This window comes from Coccidioides posadasii, chromosome 2 (genome assembly GCF_018416015.2).
Source record: "Coccidioides posadasii str. Silveira chromosome 2, complete sequence".
Taxonomy (NCBI): domain Eukaryota; kingdom Fungi; phylum Ascomycota; class Eurotiomycetes; order Onygenales; family Onygenaceae; genus Coccidioides; species Coccidioides posadasii.
Genome location: NC_089408.1, coordinates 566023 through 586083, shown reverse-complemented (window position 1 = coordinate 586083; position 20061 = coordinate 566023). Strand labels below are relative to the sequence as shown.

Genomic DNA, 20061 nt, shown 5'->3' with positions numbered 1-20061 from the left:
GGCTGCAAGATATGAAAACAGCATTCTTGCTCCGGAAGCTAATATATCTCAGCCCATCAATCCGTCATCGTAGACATTATCCAGAACCGCAGTCAGACGCTGCGTCGTCATTGGAGATACCAAATATGTAATACAAAATCTGGTTTATGTCCTTCTCGTCGAGAATACGTTCTTGTTTGACTGTTTTGAAAATTTTCTTAACGTAACGCAACGCCTCTCCGAGCTCTGTAGGGTATGTTTGTCTCATCAGGATCAAGCATTCAATCAGAGCTTTCAGTGCTCGAGTTTGTAGCTGTGGTTGGAGGAAACAGTCTTGCGCTAGCAATTCCCCTTCGCCTATGAGCCACGCACATAGATTAGAAGGCAGCCTGTGGAGAATTTGCTGAAACGATGCAGGGACTAGATCTACTAGGAAATCCAGAAACACATCGTCTCCGCGCTCTGCAAGAAGCATGAGACATTTCGTGACTGTTTGAACTGCATCGTGGTCCCGACGCCTAGCTAAGTAAGCTGCATCATTGGACAACACAATTGTCAGATCACTGAACAAGCTCTCGGAATATTTGCTTCGGACAAGTTCGCCAAAGACATCGGCGTATATATTGAGCACCTCTTTTGTGGTTATGGGGTCGCCGTCGAAGACAATGGATTTGTAGAGGCTCCATGCGGCTCCCAGCATGTCCACACTCTCTTCTCCTCCGTTTGTGACATCTGTAGACCATTTCAGCATGCACTTATTGACTTCCCTCCTAATGACGTCGTGCTTATCTTTCTCGAAGGCAATCTTCAACGATTGAGCGCTGTGATACCCAATAATGTCCAGGCCCTCCCTGAATTGCTGATTGACCGCCCGCTGGAACATCGCCACCCCAACCTGTATTGCCACACCTAAAAGTGCCTCACTACCTGGGGCCAGCGCATTTTGAACCAGCTTATTGCCGACTACTACCAAGCCTTGCAGCCTCTGAATGTCCTTCGAATCGACCACTCTATCGCAAAACTTGATAACAGGCCTCACGGCTTTTTCTAGTCCCGTGGATCGGTCCTTCACCACTAACTGACGTAGAACTTCAAAGCTGCTTGCTTCCCGCTGGTCAAGTTGATAGTCCATATACTTGGCAATAAGTTTAAAGAAGGGCTTCAACCGAAGTAGAAAAAGCACCTTCCCCAAGACAAAGCCCATCACCTCGAATCGTTTTTCAAATCGTCTGAAAAGAAGATCGTCTTGAAGGTCAAGGAGGGCTTCAGCGCGATCCTCGATAGAAACTTGCCTTGTCGCCGCATGAGCGCCCGGTCGCACTCGAGTCTGAGCGTGCAAGTATTCCTCATTAGCACCTCTCTCTAGGAGAACTTTGATCACCTCCTTTGACCCGTTCTCTATGGCCCGAGCTAAGGGCGTATCGCCGCTGGCCTCTTTCGCTTCAATGTGAGCTCCCCGATCTAGCAACAAAGCCATCAACTTTGTATGTTCGCTAGTTGTCGCAACGTGCAATGGCGTTAATTTATTCTTGTCCTTTGCATTAACATTGGCACCGTTATCGAGTAACAGCCTTGCAACTTCCCTGTGGCCTCTACTTGCAGCCCAAAACAAAGGGGTCCGGCCATAGCTATCTTTCATGTGTTCAGGGCCTCGACGGAAAACGGCTTCTCCTCTTTTTTTCTTAAGAAGCACTTTAGCCCATGCAGTGACTCCAAAATATGCAGCGAGATGCAGGAGCGTGAAGGACGTTGGGGCAACGCCATATTGCTCCTTGACCCAGTAATCTGCCCACCACCTGCCACGCGCAGAAGAATTTGGGGTAAAAAATTCCCGAGAGAAAAGGTCCTGCTCGATGGTATCTGGTACCTGTCTTAGATGATCGAGCCAGTAGCGGCTCGCGTACGGAAATAGCGTAGACTCGGCCGGTTCAGAGCGGATATTGTTTGAGGTTTTATAACCTACTTCAATAGTATCCAAACAGGTCCTGGCAAGGACAAGATGCGTTTCTTCCCTCACACAAAACGCTTCGATACCACTGTGCACATCTCCTAAGAGAAAGTCTTTTGCGGAGTTATGGATGAGACTGACAGAATCCCCCACAACCTTCAAGAGCTGTCGGCAGGATGAAAGCTGGTCTTTGAGGATTTCTACACAGCTTTGTGTATTGGAGTCGTGGATATCCACAGCAATCGCCAGTTCGGTCAAGGTCAATGGTCGCCGAGCCAATACAACCCATTGAAGAATGCGAGCCAGTTGTTCTTTGTCTTCCATCTGATGAAGGATTCGCTTGTAAATATCACCGAGTCTTTTGGGGACTTTCGTTAGAATCTCTTCCATCTTGTGTTTACTCTTCCCCTTTAGCTCGTCAGCGACAAACCCGACCCATAGAAACGTCCCGTCTGCGCCTTTTTCCAGAGCCTCTCGAACTATTTTCAATCTACTTTCTTCTAGCTGGTCCTCCAATTCTAATTCATTGACTTTGGCGGTAATATACTTTTCAACATCTCGGCGTAGCTCATGACGGCAATCGACATCAAGGTCGAGGCGTGGAAATCGGCCAAGCTTGCTCTCGATAAATGTTGGTTGTGCTCGGGAGAGAAGCAGTAATTTAAAGCGCGTATTTAGTGGTTTGCTTCCTAGGAAAAGGCTGTGGAGGCTATCCAGAAATAATTTCAGAGACTCGTCCTCACATTCATCGAGGCCGTCCACCACACACACCACCTCGTTAAGCCCCCCGTTCTGCAGCAAAGTATAAAAAGCCCTCCACAACCGCTCAAACCTAGAGACCGTATAGGATGTTGTCTCAACTCCATCAAAGAATTTTTCAATGTACTGTGCAAGGTACGGGTGTTGTTCTAGTAACTGATGCAGTAGTCCTCTAAGGACAGCCAGGGCTGTGTTCCGCTTCTCATCTTGGTTGTCACAGAAATAATACAACACTGTTCCGGTCTTCAAATTCACACAACGCTCCAGCTCCTCGGTCAAATAGATTGCTAGGATCGTTTTCCCTTTACCCGGCCCTCCGGAAAGCCATAGAATCTGTGAGTTTGTCTGTTCCAGCCACTGTCGATATTGTTGGTTTTTCATTATCCATTGACATGTGTTTTCCACTCTCTTCCCCTTCCTGATTATAAGGGAGTTTCGATCGTCCTCTGGCTGGGTCAAGAGCAGTGCATTAAGAATCTCACTCTGTCGCACGCGGACCACTGATGGCCCTTGCAGCGGTTTTGCAGGGATAGATATCAGAATCTCTTTGCCATAGGCAGCCGCCGCCGCTGCGGCGTACCCCTGCCATTGCTTGTTCTTATGGGAGTCTGCGTAGTCACAGATGCCACGAATTACTAGGCATGGGTGATCGTCCATTAAACCGGCGGCCTCCATCTCGAAACAAAGAATACCGTTCTTAAGAGCTAGCCGATCTCGGGTGAGGCCATGTCTCATAACTTGGTTTCCCGATGCAATCAGGCCGTAATGAACTTTGGGAGCCTCTGTCTTCCGAGCGGCGCGATGCCGTACTTTTCCTTGATCGCAATGGCTGCACGTACTTTCTTCTCCGACATGATCATAGTCTGCGCTGAAAAGAATATCCTGGTCTGCGCCTGGGTACGCGAACGCCCCGTTCTTGTCCCTTTCGATGATCTGTGAAAGATAGCGGGAAAACTGACTCTGGCCTAGAATATCTCTCGCCTCGAGCTTCGCTGCGGCCGTTAGAAGCACCTGCGGTGGCTTGTTCAAAGTGCCTGTGATTTTTAATTGATCGGGCCCTGTCCTTTTCCCAAGATCATACTGAATAACTCCGCCAGACGTAGCTGTCGGTTTACTCACGACAACGTCTCCTAGACGAGTATCCTCCTTCGTAGAGGGAACTCCTCCGCCGATACCAACCATCAAGTTGAAACGTATGGATTTATAACTCGTCGTCATTTGTTTTGCAACCCTGGCAGCAGAGACGGTACCATACACCCCGCTTGGCAAACATGCGATGACCACATTGTGGTCGCCGACACTCCCAAAAACATAGCCATTGTCGTCATTCGAGTCAGGATCCAGTAGTGGCTCTTCGTGGATGGTATCGAGAATGGCCTGGGCTGCTGCCAGCTCCAAGGGGAGAGCACAGATCCAGCCGACGGTGTAATCGCCACGGGAGAGCGTAGCTGGTGGGACCATCATACACTTCGCTGTCAGCAGAAACAGAGAGGCATGACTTTGCCAGTCGTAGGCAATTCATTAGAGTTTCTGATAGAAATGGGCCCCAACAGCTCGAAATTGGTCCTGGATAAAGATCGTGTTACTCTTTTCCTTTCTGCCACCACAAGGCTGGGGATTCGCTCGCACCCCTCCCAAGTATGGCTTAGATCGCGGCGCGTTACGAACCAACAGACGGAGCCTTGTCGACGTGGCGGCTTTTCTAGAGCTAGGGAGGAGTCATATGTTCATATCGTCCGCGGACTTTCCTCCAGCCCCGATTCGATGAGCCATTCTCCGCGGAATATATGAAAGGCTCCCTATTTGCTTGTGATTGAACCTGCATACGGAGTCCAAAGTACTCCGTAGAGATTACTCATGGTTATGATCGTCGCAAGCAGGAGATGTTTTAGTCAGTGCAGAGTGTACACAGTGGACAGTGCAAAATATTATCAAACATATCGCCTCCAAGAGGTAGCCGTAGCTGTGCCGTTCGTGATCCCTCTTGAGAGATCAGTTTACAGTTTATTACTAGAGGAGGGCAATTACGGTTCGTCTTCGATCAAACGATCTTGGCAATTCAGCAATTTTTTCACAAAAGAGACAAGAAAGTCCATTTAGCTCTTTTGTTTTCTTTCTTTCTTATTCTTTTTTTCTCTTTTCTTCTCTCCTCATTCGTCCCGCTAGGCCGCAGTGGGGAAGGCTACGAGTATCCCACCAATCCGTGATTCAAAACTTAAATAATGAATAAACGCTCTGTCGTGATATGTGAAAGAAAAAAAATTATCCTAAACTCTTGGTCATATCCTTCGTCTCCGGGTTGGATATTCTGCCGTTAAAGGTTTCTTGGCAGTAACTGCGACATAGCGATGGGCGTAGTGATACCGATAACCCATCACGGCTGCAACGGCGTTGATAAAATAGGCCTCGAGCCCGAATAGTCGAATAATCAGGTAGGGTATATACGCAACAACAAAGAACAGGCGGAGCATCGGCTTGATATTCTCTGACAGGTCTGCAACTTTCACATCCACAAACCCAGCGTCTTCGAGAAGTGAAGGAAGCCTGCCCTGTTCGAAGAGGGCATTTGATGGCATCGCCGCATGGGTGTTTACCTGATCGAACATCTTGACCATCTCCTCGGCTGCATCAAGGGACTTAGCGTGGTCGTATTCATACAGAGCAATCGATCCTCCCGGCTTTAGGACACGGAAGAACCCGGCAAGGGCGGCGGCTGGATCTGTAGCATGTACAAACGTTTCCATGGTGTAGACCCCATCGAATGAGGAGTCGGAGAAGGAATCGAGGTGGTGGTAATCGGCTTTTTGCACCACGATAGCTCCCCTAAGCCCTGCGGCTGCGACATTTCTCTGAGCTCGCGCCACGTGTCGGTCCACAACATCAATGGCTGTTACTTCCAGATGATGCTTGCGAGCCATATGAATAGCAACATGACCATATCCACAGCCGGCATCTAGCGCCCGTGCGCCCTTGAAGAGATCCAGCGATCGCGCGAGATGATCCTCCATTTTACGAAGAGCTCTTCCGATGGGGAACGGCCACAAGGTGTCGGGATCATAGTAGCCAAAATGACGAGTGCCTCCAAGAAAGAGCCGATAACCAACTCGTGACTCTAGCGAGGCGTAATATGACTGCAAGGGTGCATTTTCATCGATAAGGGGTTCTTCTTCTGAAGTTGCCATAGAAGAAGATGGATGTATACTTGAATTTAGGTATTCGAAGTTGGAGAGTATTTGTAACGGGTATCTAGGGTATTTAGAGAATCCTCGCTGGGTTTAAAAAGTTGTTCTCAGAGTGTAGTTATGAAGTTATCTTTGTCACCGTTATAGAATGAAACAAAGGAAGGCAACAAATATACTCCGTAGAGGAAATAGTTATAACAGGGATGATAGCTGCGGCCCAACAACTTTGATGGCACACACACCGCAAGGCGAAGAAATTAGAGCTCCTCCTGTCGAGATGGTCTTTTATTGTTAAAATTAAAGAGGCTTAGCGCAGTCACGCGTTTACGTATGTTGTTATGATCATACAGGTGATGTATTGGCTTATGAGCTTGAAAGCTACAGAGAATGTACACCTCACCAGGACAAAAGTTCACTTTGCTGATCCTTGCCAGAAAGTGTTCACTTTTTCGCCAAAGGGTTAGAACGCAGTTTGTCACATCTTGGCACTGCGCACTCTCTACGGAGCCACCAAAGCTTCACTTCACCCTAGTTTAACCCCCCAAGCCCCTAAACCTGCTAATTCAGTTATTGAGTAACTTACTCCGTAGCTTCCTCAGTCCCTAGCCTTCCTTAAGCCCTAACCATCTAACTTTAGCGTCCCAGTTGTCCCCAACTGGGCCTTGTCATCACGCATTGAAGGCAAAGGGGAAGAAAAGGCTGGTTTAGCAACCTAACTACCCCTCAGCTAAAGCTTCTGCATCTCCTTGACTGCAACTTGCCAATACCGCAATCGCTCGCCGCTAACAGTTGTCCCAACACAAGCGGTGATATACTTCTCCCATCCATCCTCCTTGCCGTCCTGCAGCCCCTTACGCACATCAGAGGTGCATTGAGATGTCATATACCATGCAGCAGAGCCAAAATCATAATCGTCCTTACTAAGGAGGAGGTCAAGGATTTTGACTTTGTCGTCGCCCACTTTTTCGCGTTGGTCTTTGAGTTCGGGGATGGAGGCCAGGTAGCGCGCGTTCCATTTTGGCATTTGCATGTTCCGTGCTGAAGGAGTAAATACATATTAGCTACTATGGGAATGTGTTGTTTGCTTGTCCCAAAAGCCTTTTGCTAAGAAGGGAGGTTGTGACATACTTCCTTGTCCTGGCCTGCCAGGGAAAACGTTTTTTTGGTATTTAAATTCACCGGATTCCAGCGCCATAGGGCTGACAAGAGCGGCCATTTCATTTTTGTTTGTAATGTTGTATTTCTCGAAGGAGCGTAGAATGGGCTCTGCGGCTTGAGACGCACTTCGACATTGATTTGGGGCTTTGGGGTCATTGATACATGGTTCCCTTGCGGAGTTGGGGCAGATGACCTTGAGAGCGTCGGCAAATTGAACGACCTTATCAGATTGCGGAGGGTTGCTGCAGGTATCTGCTTGTCCAGATACAAAGACGGAGATAGAGAGAAGGAGGGCTATGTTGATAGAGAGCTTCATTATGACTGCTTGGAAGTGTGACGTTGAAACGTTCAAGGGAGAGTTTTGCTTGAGAGCAAACGATACTTAAACTGAATTGTGCTGTAGCTTTGAGGAATTTTTTTTCGGTAGGTTCATATTCGGAAATTTAAGGAGTTTTAAATGGTATCGAGGCATAGGAGTTGATCCACAATGGCGATGATGATGTATCGGTTTGCCACTCCTTCACTGTCCGTAATTATCAATATGTTCTCTATTTGCCGGTTGCAAACAATCAGATTCATATCTCCTGGTAATGATCTGCATTTGAAAGGTAGCTTCCATAACACAAGAATGGTTTCTTATTAACAAACTGTAGGTCTATTAACTCATGCCCAGTGTAAAGGTCGCTCAGCCCTATCCTGTTTGGAAGACAGCATGGAGTGAACTCCAACAACTACCATAAGAGAAGCTGGCAACTTGTAGCTACTCCTGTGGTCCTTGGCAAATAGCGATTGCATGGACATAGTATGTATAAGTATGAGTTATCTAAACATATCATGTCTAGGATGTCAACCAGTGTGTAGAAAGTTAGCTTCAGCTCAAAAGATTATTCACCACAGTCCATAAGGCCTTTGCCGAGGGTTGGGTTATGTTAGGTGATTCGTGGAATGAAGTTGCAAGGTGTAATCAGCATGAAGACACCCTGTTCTCAAATATATAAAGAGATGATACTTATATCTCTGTGCATGGAGTATGATTGTTGATTATAATTGCAGAGCGTTGTAACAACGGCCTGCTAGCATTTTCATCAAGGCTGAGCTTCCCTGATGTGCACATAGAACGGCCATAATTCAGCGCCTCGTTTCTAATTCAAAAAAAAGCAACCTGAATAATAGTCCTAATGTCGTTAACAACAACAGCAGCTCTGTGATCTCAAGGGCCACCAAGGTTTCGAGTTCTAGGCAAGGTAATAGCAGCCTGGTGCACATGGATGATATCATGGAAAGAAAATTTCCATAATGAGGCAAATAGGCCGTAGTTCATGAGATGGAAAAAACCGTATGGGAGCCCAAAGTTGGCCTTCCCAAATGAGGTCATGGCATCAGGACCCTGTGGTATTGTACCTGGTTCACAGAAGCCATTTGCACAGTAAACTTGCATACTACAAGTGGGGAATATGATAGACCTTGTGCCAAGTGGGTTGCGGTGTAAAGAGGGTCTCTGGAAGTGAACGGAGAAAGAGATATAGAAGGAAAGTCAGCGAGATTGACCATCAGAGGTTATGATATAGATCAAGATGCCCTTGGGAAGGATGTTAGTTGAAATGATGCTGGGCAACTTTATGGACGAGGCCATACCGGAAAAATGAGATTTCTGGGCAACCTTCGGGAAACGTTTATCCGACAACCACCAGTTTCTCAACTGAGAACTGTAGATCTACAGTATAGCAACCGTTTCTTCTCATATACGTATAAAGGGTCTGAAACATATAAAATTTGGAATGTATCATGCACCAGCTGAGGTTTTTGATCAGGCTTCCTAACTAAATATGGTATAGCTTTGAAAATCTTTCAAGATCAAAGGGCTCTGTTTGTTCTTTCATGTTGATTTTTCCTTCCAAAATCAACCAACCTACCGATCAACCACCCTACCTAGCTGCTGAGATTTGCTAAGTTGATTACCTAGTTAGATTGATTATTGATGGATTTGCTGATGGTTTTGTTGATAGATTCATCCCTTCAACCTTCAGACCCTACATGTTTGTTGAATTGATTCCTAGACCCCTAGGAATCCTACAAGTTCGTTGAATTGATTCCTAGATTCCTAGAATCCTACATGCTTATTGAATCAGTTCCTAGAACCCCTAGGAATCCTACAAGTTTGTTGAATTGATTCCTAGGCCCCTAGGAATCCTACATGCTCGTTGAATCAATTCCTAGACCCCTAGGGATCCTACAAGTTTGTTGAATTGATTCCTAGATTCCTAGGATCCTACATGCTTGTTGAATCATTTTTAGATTAATTTTTGTACATAGTGAATTTGCAAATAGTCATGTAATATACTCTGTAATCCACTCTGTAATCCACTCTAATCCACTTGTAATGGTTGATAAACCAAAAGTAGTGCGCGGAATGTTTCCAAGCTGGAAATGTAGATAAAAATATACCAAGATTCTACGGTTTCCATGGATATACGTTGATCCCAAAATCCATGTATCGGAACCGGTGGATCTACAGTTTCCGAATTCCCCCAAAATCCGCTATGGGGCTAAAAGCGAGTCACGTGATTTGTTTTTTTTTCACAGCAACGGACGTGGTGAGAGGCGACTATGTTCTTCAACAACAGAGAAAGGATAGCATTCGAGTCCGCTCATTTACTCTCTTCAAGCCGGCATCTTCGATCAAAGACTGTGGTTGTATCATCACTCGATATTATTGACTTTAACGCTGTAAATCAACTACACAGCCAGCTGTTACAGATTATGTCTCGGAGTTTGTGTTGATCCTCAGACATAAGGTGCTGCCATAGGCCCAAGGGCCCTGCCAGACTCCAAAATCTTGACAAAGGAAATGTTGCACTGACTATCACAGTTTGCTGATAAAATTTCAAAGCTGATGGCACATTTAACACATGGTATCAGCCTCAATGCCCTTTTCCTTCCTATTGTTCTCTTTCAGTCAATATATCCTCATTAGAACATCATTGCTGTGAATGTTTCCATTCATGTTGCCGAATTGCCATATTGACAATTGAGTTACAATACATACTACCAAGAGCTATGTGAAATGGATATTCCCGTTGATAATAGGCAACAGGGACCATATTCATTCCGGATGCATATCCGTTGAAAACTTCTTTTGTCCTGGGAACTCATGCCGACTTGTCACTCTAGATCTTGTTGTTTTATCTTGCACATTTAGTTAAAATCCAACCAGAAACTACCAAGATTTAGCTGTACTCTTTCATCACTGCCAATCTCTCAGCCTTTTAAAGGGGGAAAAAAAAGAAAAAGAAAAAGAAAAACAAAGTCTCAAAACCAGTGACTTATAGAGCTTCTCACAGGGAATATGACGAACATAATCCCTAATCACACAACCCGGCGCCTGGATACCTTCCCTCTTGAAATCTTGATGTTGATTGCAGAAGAGTTGAATGAAAGCGAAGATCAATTCGCCTTCATGCTATGTTGCCGCCAGTTCCACGCGATAACGGAACCTCTTTTTTACAAATCGATCGATCTCGGGCCCTACATTTCGAAAAGGTCGATAAGGACTTTGTTACGAACGCTTTTAGAGCGACCATCATTAGCAGACCACATTAGAGAACTGCAGCTCTTTCTATGGGACTCGGATGGAGCTTACGTGGGCCCTGTGACATTGAGTAGCAGACCTGCACGGGAGGAAATTCTGTCTCGACCTCGACTTCACCGCAGATATGCGCTCCTGGAAAAGAAAATAACTTTTGCTAGCCGCTCCCAGGACGAGGAGTGGGAGTGGTTGGAAGACATACGAGCCGGTGTTGTTGATGCCTTCTTGGCCGTGCTTTTGATATTGGTTCCCAACCTGGAAAACTTGAAGATGACCCAGTTTCCTCCCAATTCGAATCATTTCTTTAAGACCATTTTTCGGGCGGCACGTCGCAGCGAACCGTTCGACGAGCATCCTATACTTACACGCCTCTCCTTCGTTGATATAATGCCTCACTTTGCCAACTGCGTTGGTCCGTGCATCCTGCTGCCTTACATCGGACTTCCAGCTCTAAAAACATTGGTTACGTCTAAATTAGGTGAAGATTGGCTTAACAGGGGCCAGTGGGCGGACTCGTCCCTTACAACCCTTAAAGTTACCCAGAGTTGTTGCTCAGCATCCATCGCCACATTCCTCGAAAGTTGCAAGAGCCTAAAAGTCTTCAAATATAGCCACCATAACGAATTTGGTCCCCAACGATTTAACATAATGGGCATCTGGAAATCTCTTCAAGTCACAAAAGATACGCTTGAGGACCTATGGCTAGACGTCGAACGTGGGAGGGATATCTTTGAGCCATCCTGGCCCACAGAAGTCCCTTTTTCGTTCGCTGAGTTTAGGGCATTAAAGGTCATTGGTATAACTACTCGCCAGATCCTTGACTTGCAAAACCCGGATTCTCACGCGCTTGTGGATATCCTACCGCCGAACCTCGAAGGGTTGACTTTACTCGATATGCCGGACGAGCACCTCGAGTACATCACGTCCGAAGTAACGCGGTTTGTGAAAGCTTCACCTACTGTCGCGCCATCCTTGACAAAAATCGCTTTGTGTGGCAATTTTAACTCGGATGCAGTCGACACGCTCGAAAGCGTGGCGAAAGTACGAGAAGCATGTTCAGAGACTGGGGTGGAGCTTAGTTTCCCGATGGAATGGTAGAGGACTCATACCCTACGGCGCAGGCGAAGAGTTGGCAGGGAATTAGAGAGCGGACTACTTTAAGGTTGCGGCGCATTAACACGTAGATGTGGAGGTTAAACGTTCTTATAACTATGGTTTGCGGTCAGCCCGGGGGTTGGCCTTTTTTTTTTTTCGTTCGGCGGGGGGGGGCAGCAGATCGTGGGATACGACTTTCACGCTTTACTCCTGCCGTAAAGCTGATAGAAACAGCCGGTTTCGAAGGGCGGTATTGGTCAACTTTTACGCTCAATCAATGAAGTGCAGATCAGGTCAGATCCGTTAACATTTTAATTATTGACCTCGAAGTTCCCCAAAAATATCAGGCGAAATATCTAAACACAACTCTCCCAAAAAGCAGATATTCTAATTAAACTCCGAGCCCTTTTAGCCTTATAAACCCAACTCCAGGCGAAGAGATTATGTTGTTCAAATTGAGGGAGCTGCTAGGTGAAGGGGACGGCAAGCACTGAAAATTTGGCGCTAAGCCCAAACCATTCGCAGCCATTCTTGAAATCGTTGTGGCCGAATATTCAAGCTATCGACGTTGGACAAATCGAAGTCATAACAACCGTTAACGGTATCTAGGAGATGACATACCCGCCGCTGTTTCCGTACATCACCGGAAGCTTCCGCCTGTGAAAGTAAATAGCAAAGTGATTCAACAGAGATGAAGGATGTCTTGAATTCACACCCTGGGATATATTGTTAGAAATACGGGGAAACAATCTTCAGTACATATATGAAAGACAGGATTTGATAGCTGTACGTACCGAATACACTTTCAACGGTGCCCACAAGGCCGGTTAACGACATTCTGTCTCCGAACATTCGGAACTCGCGCGGCCATCGTGGCAAGTCAAGTGCAGCGACTACGGCGCGTGCGACATCTTGGGCAGAAGTCATGCAAATCATAGAATCTTGACCGTCGCTGAGATGGGGAACCTCGGTTTCCATTGAAGGAATATTTATAAGGTATTCGCCTTCCTTATCAATATATGTGCCCTTACCGAGCTGAAAGGCGGCCATGCCACCTGGAGCCAAGCGCTCATAAAATACACCGCATGTAAAGATGGTGTATTCCATTTCATATTGCTGGAGCAGGGAGAGGCTTTGGCAGTTCCCGCGGTCTGGGAGCTTGGAGATGGTGCGCTTTGAAGGTGGTCCCTCAAATTCAGATGGTATGAAACGGCGCACATTAACTTGAGCAGCAGCGGTGATAAGAGAAGCCTCAGCGGGTCCCGATATAGTGGAAATGACTACATCCACCCCCGTGAGCATATACCGGAGTTTGGAGTTGTTGTAATAATCAACTTCTAAGACTTGCCATCCTCTGGAAACAAGGCCGGGGTTCGGCTAGAAATATTAGCGATTGGAAAAGAACAAATGGAGTATTAGAACAGGGAAACATACAAACCTGGATAGTATAATAAATTGATGACAGGTTTTCGTAGAGAGATAGTTTGCAATAAACTGGGCTAGGCCACTTGATCCAGCAATTGCTACATTCACCATGATCGTTGCGTTAGAGGATAGATACTGCTTTTCGGGTAGAATATCAGCTTATATGCAAAGATGGCGTCCTCTCTGGTATAGTGACGCTATGCCCAAATGAAAAGATCCTGAGGTCACTGCCGTAATGGCAAGAACAGCAGGTTTATATACCTCCTTCCAGATGCTGGCCGTTAGGCAAACTGGCTGTTTGGAAGTAAAAGGAACATGACGTCAAGGTCTCAATCACACCATTAAGGTCGATGCCAACATGTTCCTTCCCAGAAGCTGTCGCCTGAAGACCCCGAACAACAAGCGTGAACAAAAATCATAGGTCAAGCGAGTAAGTGCAAATCCGTTATACCGAGAAGCTATGACCCATAACGTTGGTTTACCCCCAGAATTTGCTTGATGGTTGGTAAATGAGAAGAACGAACACATGGTTTGGTTTCAAACTATGCCTGATATTTATAAATCGGAAACGGCTACTTCAAGTCGCCCAGTGATTGTTAGGAACAGCCTCATCAGCAGGGGCCTGGGACCGGGAGACCTGAGTAAACCATCGCGGCTTAAAGTATAAGGTTTAGGGCCTATGGGAGCCGCTTCAGGGATCTGTGTTGATATCAAAGTTCAACAAATAGACAGTAACGAAGGGCAATTTCGTGGAGATCCGGCAATCTGCAGCAATGAATCCAGGGTGTCTTTCATAATGGCGAAACTGCGCGAGGGTTGTGTATGCTATATTTAAAGAATAATATCGCCTACGCGACAATTCCATGTCGTGGAGACAAAGGTTCAGCACCCAGGTTGCTGGGTGACGGCAACCGTTGCTGAAGACGACGACTGGCTTAGCCTTCGGAGCTTTGCCCTAGAACCCCAGAGAAGGGATTCTCAGCCACACCACTTTTTTGTTGGATTAACAACAAGCAGAGATATCCAGGGAACAGCTTGGCGCTGCCTTGCCACCCTCTCTCTCGTGCTGTTCTGTTGGAATGTTTCAAAGCTGTTGGTGACGGCACACGTCGCGATGCGGTGGTGGCAGGGTACATCACATGATCCCGCGTGATGCTGACTGCTGACTAAGCTGTCCCGTCGCGTCGGTTAAACGCGTCCTCGGAATGTTTTCTTCTCGCTGGAGACTCTTCGCTGCTTATGAACTGCTGGCGGCCGACAAATTTCTTCTCGAGGACCTTGGATATTAAAGTTTCGCTGGAATAATATACCTTCTAATTGTTGTTCCGCAGATTTTTGAGCCAATATTTTTTTGGATTTGGAGTGAAACTCCAGGTTCTAAAGGTTGAAGCCAAGCCCCGCTGGGTCCGCGGCCAAACGAAAAGCGAACGGAGCTGCAAGACAATAATACATGTTACATTGACACCCGTGCACCGTGCGCTGTGATGCTCCACGTACACGCCGAGACACGCGATATCAACGCACCCGTCCTTCCTGCTCCAAAGCTTTCTTCCTCCACTCCAGCTGGGAATTTACTGACACTCACAGCAGCTTCCGATTGCTATGTGATTTCTTGATTGCCCAGTTGGACTATATTTTTTCACCATGAGTGATACGGACTATACGCATACAGGCAATGAGCCCTCGTCCTCGAACGATGCGGATCGGTCTTCGCCAAATACTGGATCCTTTCTCGTTCACTCAAATAAATCGTTTACTCATGGTCAGCCCCCGAAAGTCGACAATAAAATCCTGGGTCGCCAGAGGCGCCGAAGAACAAGGTAAACGTTTCCCGGAAGCTGTTGCAAAACTGCCTCCCGCCGTACCCTTACCATTTCAATTATTTAGTTACGCGTGTTAACATTATTGGATAGCCCAGAGGACTATGCAATTCTGGAGGCAGAATACCAGCGGAACCCAAAGCCAGATAAGGTGACGAGGGCAAACATTGTGAGCCGCGTCTCGCTAGGTGATAAAGAGGTTCAGGTAAGATATGATTGTGCTTGTGTATCGTATTAATTTTGAATATGATAATGACAATCTGCAGATTTGGTTTCAGAATCGTCGGCAGAACGATAGACGGAGATCCAAACCCCTTCCACCGCACGACCTCGGTTCCTCAAGCACGACAACCACAGATTACCAGAAAGATAGGTCGGATAACGATGTAAATTCGCGGCCATCACCCTCCCAGCTGAGCTTTTCTTCTCAGGATGAGAAGAAATCTATGCGACTGGAGACGTACTCTCCAGATGTCTCAGTCGAACATCCGGATAACGAGTGTATCGAAGAGAGTGGAATGGCCCATGCTACTAGTTCGCAGACCACAGTCGCTTCCACACAAACTGAAGAGCTAGAAACCACTAGTTGCCCTGATGAGGCCATAGGTTCATTCGACAACCGGGCGGACAAATTGGACCCTGTGTCAAAGGATGTGCAACAGCGTTCCGGCTGCAAAAGGAAATGGGATGAATATGACGTGAAGGAAGTGGTCGAAGCCAAATATGCCAGGCGATCATTGCCCTCTCAATTAGCAACGCCGCCTTCCCTTCGTATCTCCTTATCCTTTGATGGGGAGGCAATGGTCAGAATGGAAGGTGAAAAGACCCCGTCACCTCCCAAACCCAGAGATTCCCTTCGAATTTCATTTTCGGCCGATGGCGAAGCAGTGGTGAGGACTGCAAATGAGCCTTCACCATCAAAATCCGCCTGCACCAACGCCAGGCAAGCGCGATTTGGCCATCTTCGTCGCAGTACAAGTGCGATATCCTTCCCGATGATGCGAAGCAGAATTGAAGGAAAGGATATAAAACCGTTTGGGAGATCCCGTAACGCCCGTACGTGGGAACTGTACTGTGATGATGACGCTCGGACGGCGCTCCCCAACGCTTTGAATACACGGGTGGATTCAACTTCTGTGGATAATTTATCGCCCTGCGGACCTCAGCGCGAAAATTCAAAACCATTGGGTGTTCGGTCACACATCCCCAACGAGATTCAAGAGCCACAAACCCCAGCAGAGAAACGAAGGAAGCTCACTAGGGCTGTGTCTTCTCTCGCTCGTTTGGAAACTGGCGCAAAAGCTCCCACATCCTCAGGAGCGAAAGCCAGAAAATTTGCGCACGACATGAAGGACCACACTGGGGATTCTGATAAGGAGAATTGGATCCCAGGCACACAGATTTCCAGCGTTCGAAGGCGCGGTGTGCAGAAACAGACTACCCAGGCCCGTGGCCGTCGAGTGTTGGGTAGATCAAGCAAGCAACTCGAAGCCAGCCAGATGGGCGTCTCTCGTCTCAGGCGAACAAAAAGCGCCAGATCGGCAATGATAAGTGAGAAAAATGAGAACGGTTCTGCTGTCGCTGGTGAAAGCGAGGAAACATCTGCCTTTGTCAAGGAGGCCGGATCAAATCCAGAAGAAGATTTGGACTGTGTCCAGGGCTTGTTGTCCCTCAGCCAAGGAGCTTGGAGATAGGGCCATAATCAATATGTCTAATGTCAAATCACGCCTGCCTCAACGGCCTAAAGAATTCCCTAATTTTCCTTTGTATGTACCTTTTTTTCTCTTTTCTTTTCTTTTCTTTTCTTTTCTTTTCCTTTTCTTTTTTTTGGATGTTATGCATGAAGACTTTTCCTAGCCTTGGACAATGGACGATTGATGTCATAAAGAGGTTCCTTGGCTTGCTTCCTTCGTCCTCTTGAGGCTGTTCATGCCTACTCAAGAGTCAACGCTATCGGCGTGCCACTAGAAATCGCGTAATAATAGAAGCCTCATTGGACTAGAGGGTTTTCTGCTTCTCGTATCCCCTGCTCTTGTTGTGGGGTGTATGGCGAGCATGTTCACACACCAACTCGGAGACTTTTCATGGCGAACACACTGATCAGGAAGAGCATTGGCCCAGTGGAGATATTGTGTTATGTTGGGGGCAGCATGGGAGCCTATCAATGAGAAACTTAAATGGCTGAGATGAGGTTCGCTCTGGTCTGAACGAGAGCCCGATGCTAGCGGAGGATCGAAGGAGTTTCGAGGCAGTCCGCTGGTTGATACTTGTTGTAAGCAGTGACTTTGGAGTCGCACAGCCCCTATCATGCAAGCGCCGTCAGCCACTTCTTTGTTAAAGCAGCATGCCAAAACCACCCAATCCAGGGCTCAACAATAAACACACCCCAATGCCGCCTTAAGTCCAGCTTCATCTTTCGACCAACCGCTCTGGGATCGCCCGTTATCCATATTCTCGACTTCCAAGGACCATGGCAGACTGACTAACCCCCTTGATAACTTACCGAGACCCCGGATACCCCTATCGACCAAGGTGCGTTCCAATAAGAAGCTCTGGTTAATGCGGTCGTTAACCCAATCCGCACCGGTCGGAGAGTTTGACTCTGGCCAGCTGACCTTGGCTTAATTCGTGTGCTTTTCTGGTTTAAATCCCGTTCGTTCAAGAAGAGGGGATGTCACGCTGACTACGTCTCGTGAGTGTTGCGGCCTATACAAGCCCGGGGCCAACATCTGCTCCTCAAGGTCGGGCATTTGTAACCTATCATTCCCCCTCTCCCCATTATTTGATCCCCTAAGGATCCTTTTTGTACCTTTGTCTGGCATTGAACCTTTTTTTTCTTTTCTGTTTTGGCCTAGCTGTTCCCTACATTTTTCGGGTATCTAACCATGGAGTGTAGAACTAACCGTCTCATACAGACAACCAAGTGGTTGCAAGCAAGCTCCAATATCATGAAGCCGATCCCTACACACGAAAGGCTCCATCAGCAGTCTAAGTCCTGGAACAGCTCCAAGGATAGCTCTGCAGCTCTTGCCCTGCCCAAATCCTCTCATATTGGAATAATTGGTGCTGGCTTGGCTGGGCTAAGATGTGCGGATATCCTTCTCCAAAAAGGAGCTCGAGTAACCATACTTGAGGCCAGGGATCGAATCGGAGGTCGCGTATGTATCGCTGTCGTTCTTAACCTTTTCCAAGTTTTCCATTATGTTATTTCCTTCCTGACTGTTTGGCAGATTTGCCAAAGCGATATTGGTGGTACTCCTGTTGACCTGTAAGCTATAGCCATATATGCTTGAAGCTTGTGGCTAATGCGTTCAGGGGCCCTAATTGGATTCATGGGACGGAGAACAATCCTATTGTCAGTATTAGCAAATATACCAAGACAGTCACACATTCTTGGGATGGCCCACAAGTTATCATCGACTCTTCTGGACGGCTACTGGACGCACAAGATGCCACCAAGTTCTCTGAATTCACGTGGGAAACTATAGATAAGGCCCTTGACCATAGTCGGAAAAATGCTGCAACGATACCCCCCAATCTTAGTTTATGTGACTATATTCGAGAAGAGCTCGAAAAGACTACATTTTCTCAATCGGAAAAAGAGGCATGTATGGAGCTATCAAAGTCATGGGGGGCCTATATTGGGTCCCCTGTTGATAGACAGAGCCTCAAGTTCTTTTTTCTCGAAGAATGCCTCGATGGAAGTAAGGTTCTTCCAATACTATTGTGCTTCTTCATATACTGACGATATTTTAGCAAATCTCTTCGTGGCATCAACATATAAGGATATCTTGCAGACGGCCGCTGAGCCCGCTCTAGAGGGTGCGAAAATTTGTCTAAATGACCCAGTGGTGTCTGTTAAAACGGAGCCCCGTAAGCCGCGCGTTGAACACCATGTGACTGTATCCACTGCTTCTGGCAAGGAGTATGTGTTCGATGAAGTCGTCGCTACATTTCCCTTAGGTTGGTTGAAAAAGAACAAGTCTGTCTTCTCCCCACCTCTCTCACCCCGTCTGTCGACCGCCATTGATAGTATATCATACGGCCAACTGGAGAAAGTTTATGTCCATTTTCCGGAAGCTTTCTGGAATGTGGAGGGCATCAAAGAGGCCTCAAATGCTTCCAACTCCGCCGAAGACGAAGCGAGGCATTTAGCTTTGATGCCTGGATTCACACAGTTCCTCAACCCAAATTACGTTGATCGTCCTGCCATTCCATTCTGGAACCAAGAATGTCTTTCTCTAGCCACTCTTCCCAAGTCATGCGCTCACCCGACGCTTCTGTTCTACACCTACGGACCATGCGCTGCCCACATCGTGAACAAAATATCTTCCCTCTCTCCAGAGTCGAAGGAATACTTCGAGACCCTCGATGGCTTCCTCCATCCATTTTACTCACGCATGCCCGGATACGATCCGGACTCCCCATCTTGCAAACCGATCGCATTCCTCGCCACGAAATGGCAGCTAGATCCATGGGCCGGTAACGGCAGCTACTCGAATTTTCAAGTTGGACTGAAAGAAGGAGATCGTGATATTGAGATTATGAGAGAAGCTGCCGGTGTTGAAAGAGGACTGTGGTTTGCTGGGGAACATACGGCACCGTTTGTGGCCCTGGGAACCACCCTGGGGGCGTATTGGAGTGGTGAGCTGGTTGCGGAGAAGATTTGTGAGGTGCTAACGGGTAAAGAAAAGGGAGCCCGAGAGTAATGCAGCCGTAGAAGAGGTCTTTGAGGCCTGGTTGACTGCGTGTAAACCCTTGAGGTACGGTCATTTCGACTCCTTTTTTTTTTTTTTTGGAGGCATTGCTCGGTAGCTGTCTCAGTCTTATTTGATATTCTTTCGCCCATCTTCATCCTAGCTCCGCATGCTGCCCAGTGTTAAAGCTATCTTGTTCAATATATATCCCAACACATTGGGTTAATCCATGTTTCGATTTGCTGTACGGAGTAGATCGCCTATTGATGATAAAGTTTATTTACTCTCTTCGGACGTTCGCAAGAACATTCTGAAAAGGGACTCTTGATTTAGACAGTACTCCGTACACATCTTAAATATAATGGCTCTAGCGAAGTACGGGTACAGGGTATCCTTATGACAAGTTAAGCTG

General features: G+C 47.0%; 7 protein-coding genes across 8 annotated transcripts; 3 read left to right on the top strand and 4 right to left on the bottom strand.

Annotated features, from left to right (window-relative positions):
• Nucleotides 1-76: 76 nt before the first annotated feature.
• Nucleotides 77-4150, bottom strand: D8B26_002688 (uncharacterized protein; the record flags this gene model as incomplete). The annotated part of the gene is made up of 1 exon (XM_003069156.2): nt 77-4150. One exon carries the CDS (start codon nt 4148-4150, stop codon nt 77-79), a length of 4074 nt encoding a protein of 1357 aa, XP_003069202.2.
• An 815-nt stretch (nt 4151-4965) lies between these two features.
• Nucleotides 4966-5868, bottom strand: D8B26_002687 (uncharacterized protein; the record flags this gene model as incomplete). Its single annotated transcript, XM_066123920.1, has 1 exon — nt 4966-5868. One exon carries the CDS (start codon nt 5866-5868, stop codon nt 4966-4968), a length of 903 nt encoding a protein of 300 aa, XP_065979995.1.
• A 727-nt stretch (nt 5869-6595) lies between these two features.
• Nucleotides 6596-7342, bottom strand: D8B26_002686 (uncharacterized protein; the record flags this gene model as incomplete). The annotated part of the gene is made up of 2 exons (XM_003069154.2): nt 6596-6906; nt 6997-7342. 2 exons carry the CDS (start codon nt 7340-7342, stop codon nt 6596-6598), a joined length of 657 nt encoding a protein of 218 aa, XP_003069200.2.
• Nucleotides 7343-10372: 3030 nt separating this feature from the next.
• On the top strand, nt 10373-11710 carry D8B26_002685 (uncharacterized protein; the record flags this gene model as incomplete). The annotated part of the gene is made up of 1 exon (XM_003069153.2): nt 10373-11710. The coding sequence occupies one exon, from the start codon at nt 10373-10375 to the stop codon at nt 11708-11710; it is 1338 nt and encodes a 445-aa protein (XP_003069199.2).
• Nucleotides 11711-12211: 501 nt separating this feature from the next.
• D8B26_002684 (uncharacterized protein) lies at nt 12212-13243 on the bottom strand (the record flags this gene model as incomplete). The annotated part of the gene is made up of 3 exons (XM_003069152.2): nt 12212-12423; nt 12502-13084; nt 13142-13243. 3 exons carry the CDS (start codon nt 13241-13243, stop codon nt 12212-12214), a joined length of 897 nt encoding a protein of 298 aa, XP_003069198.1.
• Nucleotides 13244-15164: 1921 nt separating this feature from the next.
• D8B26_002683 (uncharacterized protein) lies at nt 15165-16646 on the top strand (the record flags this gene model as incomplete). The annotated part of the gene is made up of 1 exon (XM_003069151.2): nt 15165-16646. The coding sequence occupies one exon, from the start codon at nt 15165-15167 to the stop codon at nt 16644-16646; it is 1482 nt and encodes a 493-aa protein (XP_003069197.2).
• A 973-nt stretch (nt 16647-17619) lies between these two features.
• On the top strand, nt 17620-19848 carry D8B26_002682 (uncharacterized protein; the record flags this gene model as incomplete). Of its 2 annotated transcripts, XM_066123919.1 has the most annotated exons (5): nt 17620-17693; nt 17868-18110; nt 18183-18220; nt 18268-18656; nt 18709-19848. In XM_066123919.1, the coding sequence occupies exons 2-5, from the start codon at nt 17901-17903 to the stop codon at nt 19659-19661; spliced, it is 1590 nt and encodes a 529-aa protein (XP_065979994.1). In that variant the 5' UTR covers nt 17620-17693; nt 17868-17900. The 2 variants fall into 2 exon arrangements, with proteins under 2 accessions (XP_065979994.1, XP_003069196.1); XM_003069150.2 differs by having other exon boundaries at nt 17620-18110; nt 18709-19661.
• Nucleotides 19849-20061: the final 213 nt, after the last annotated feature.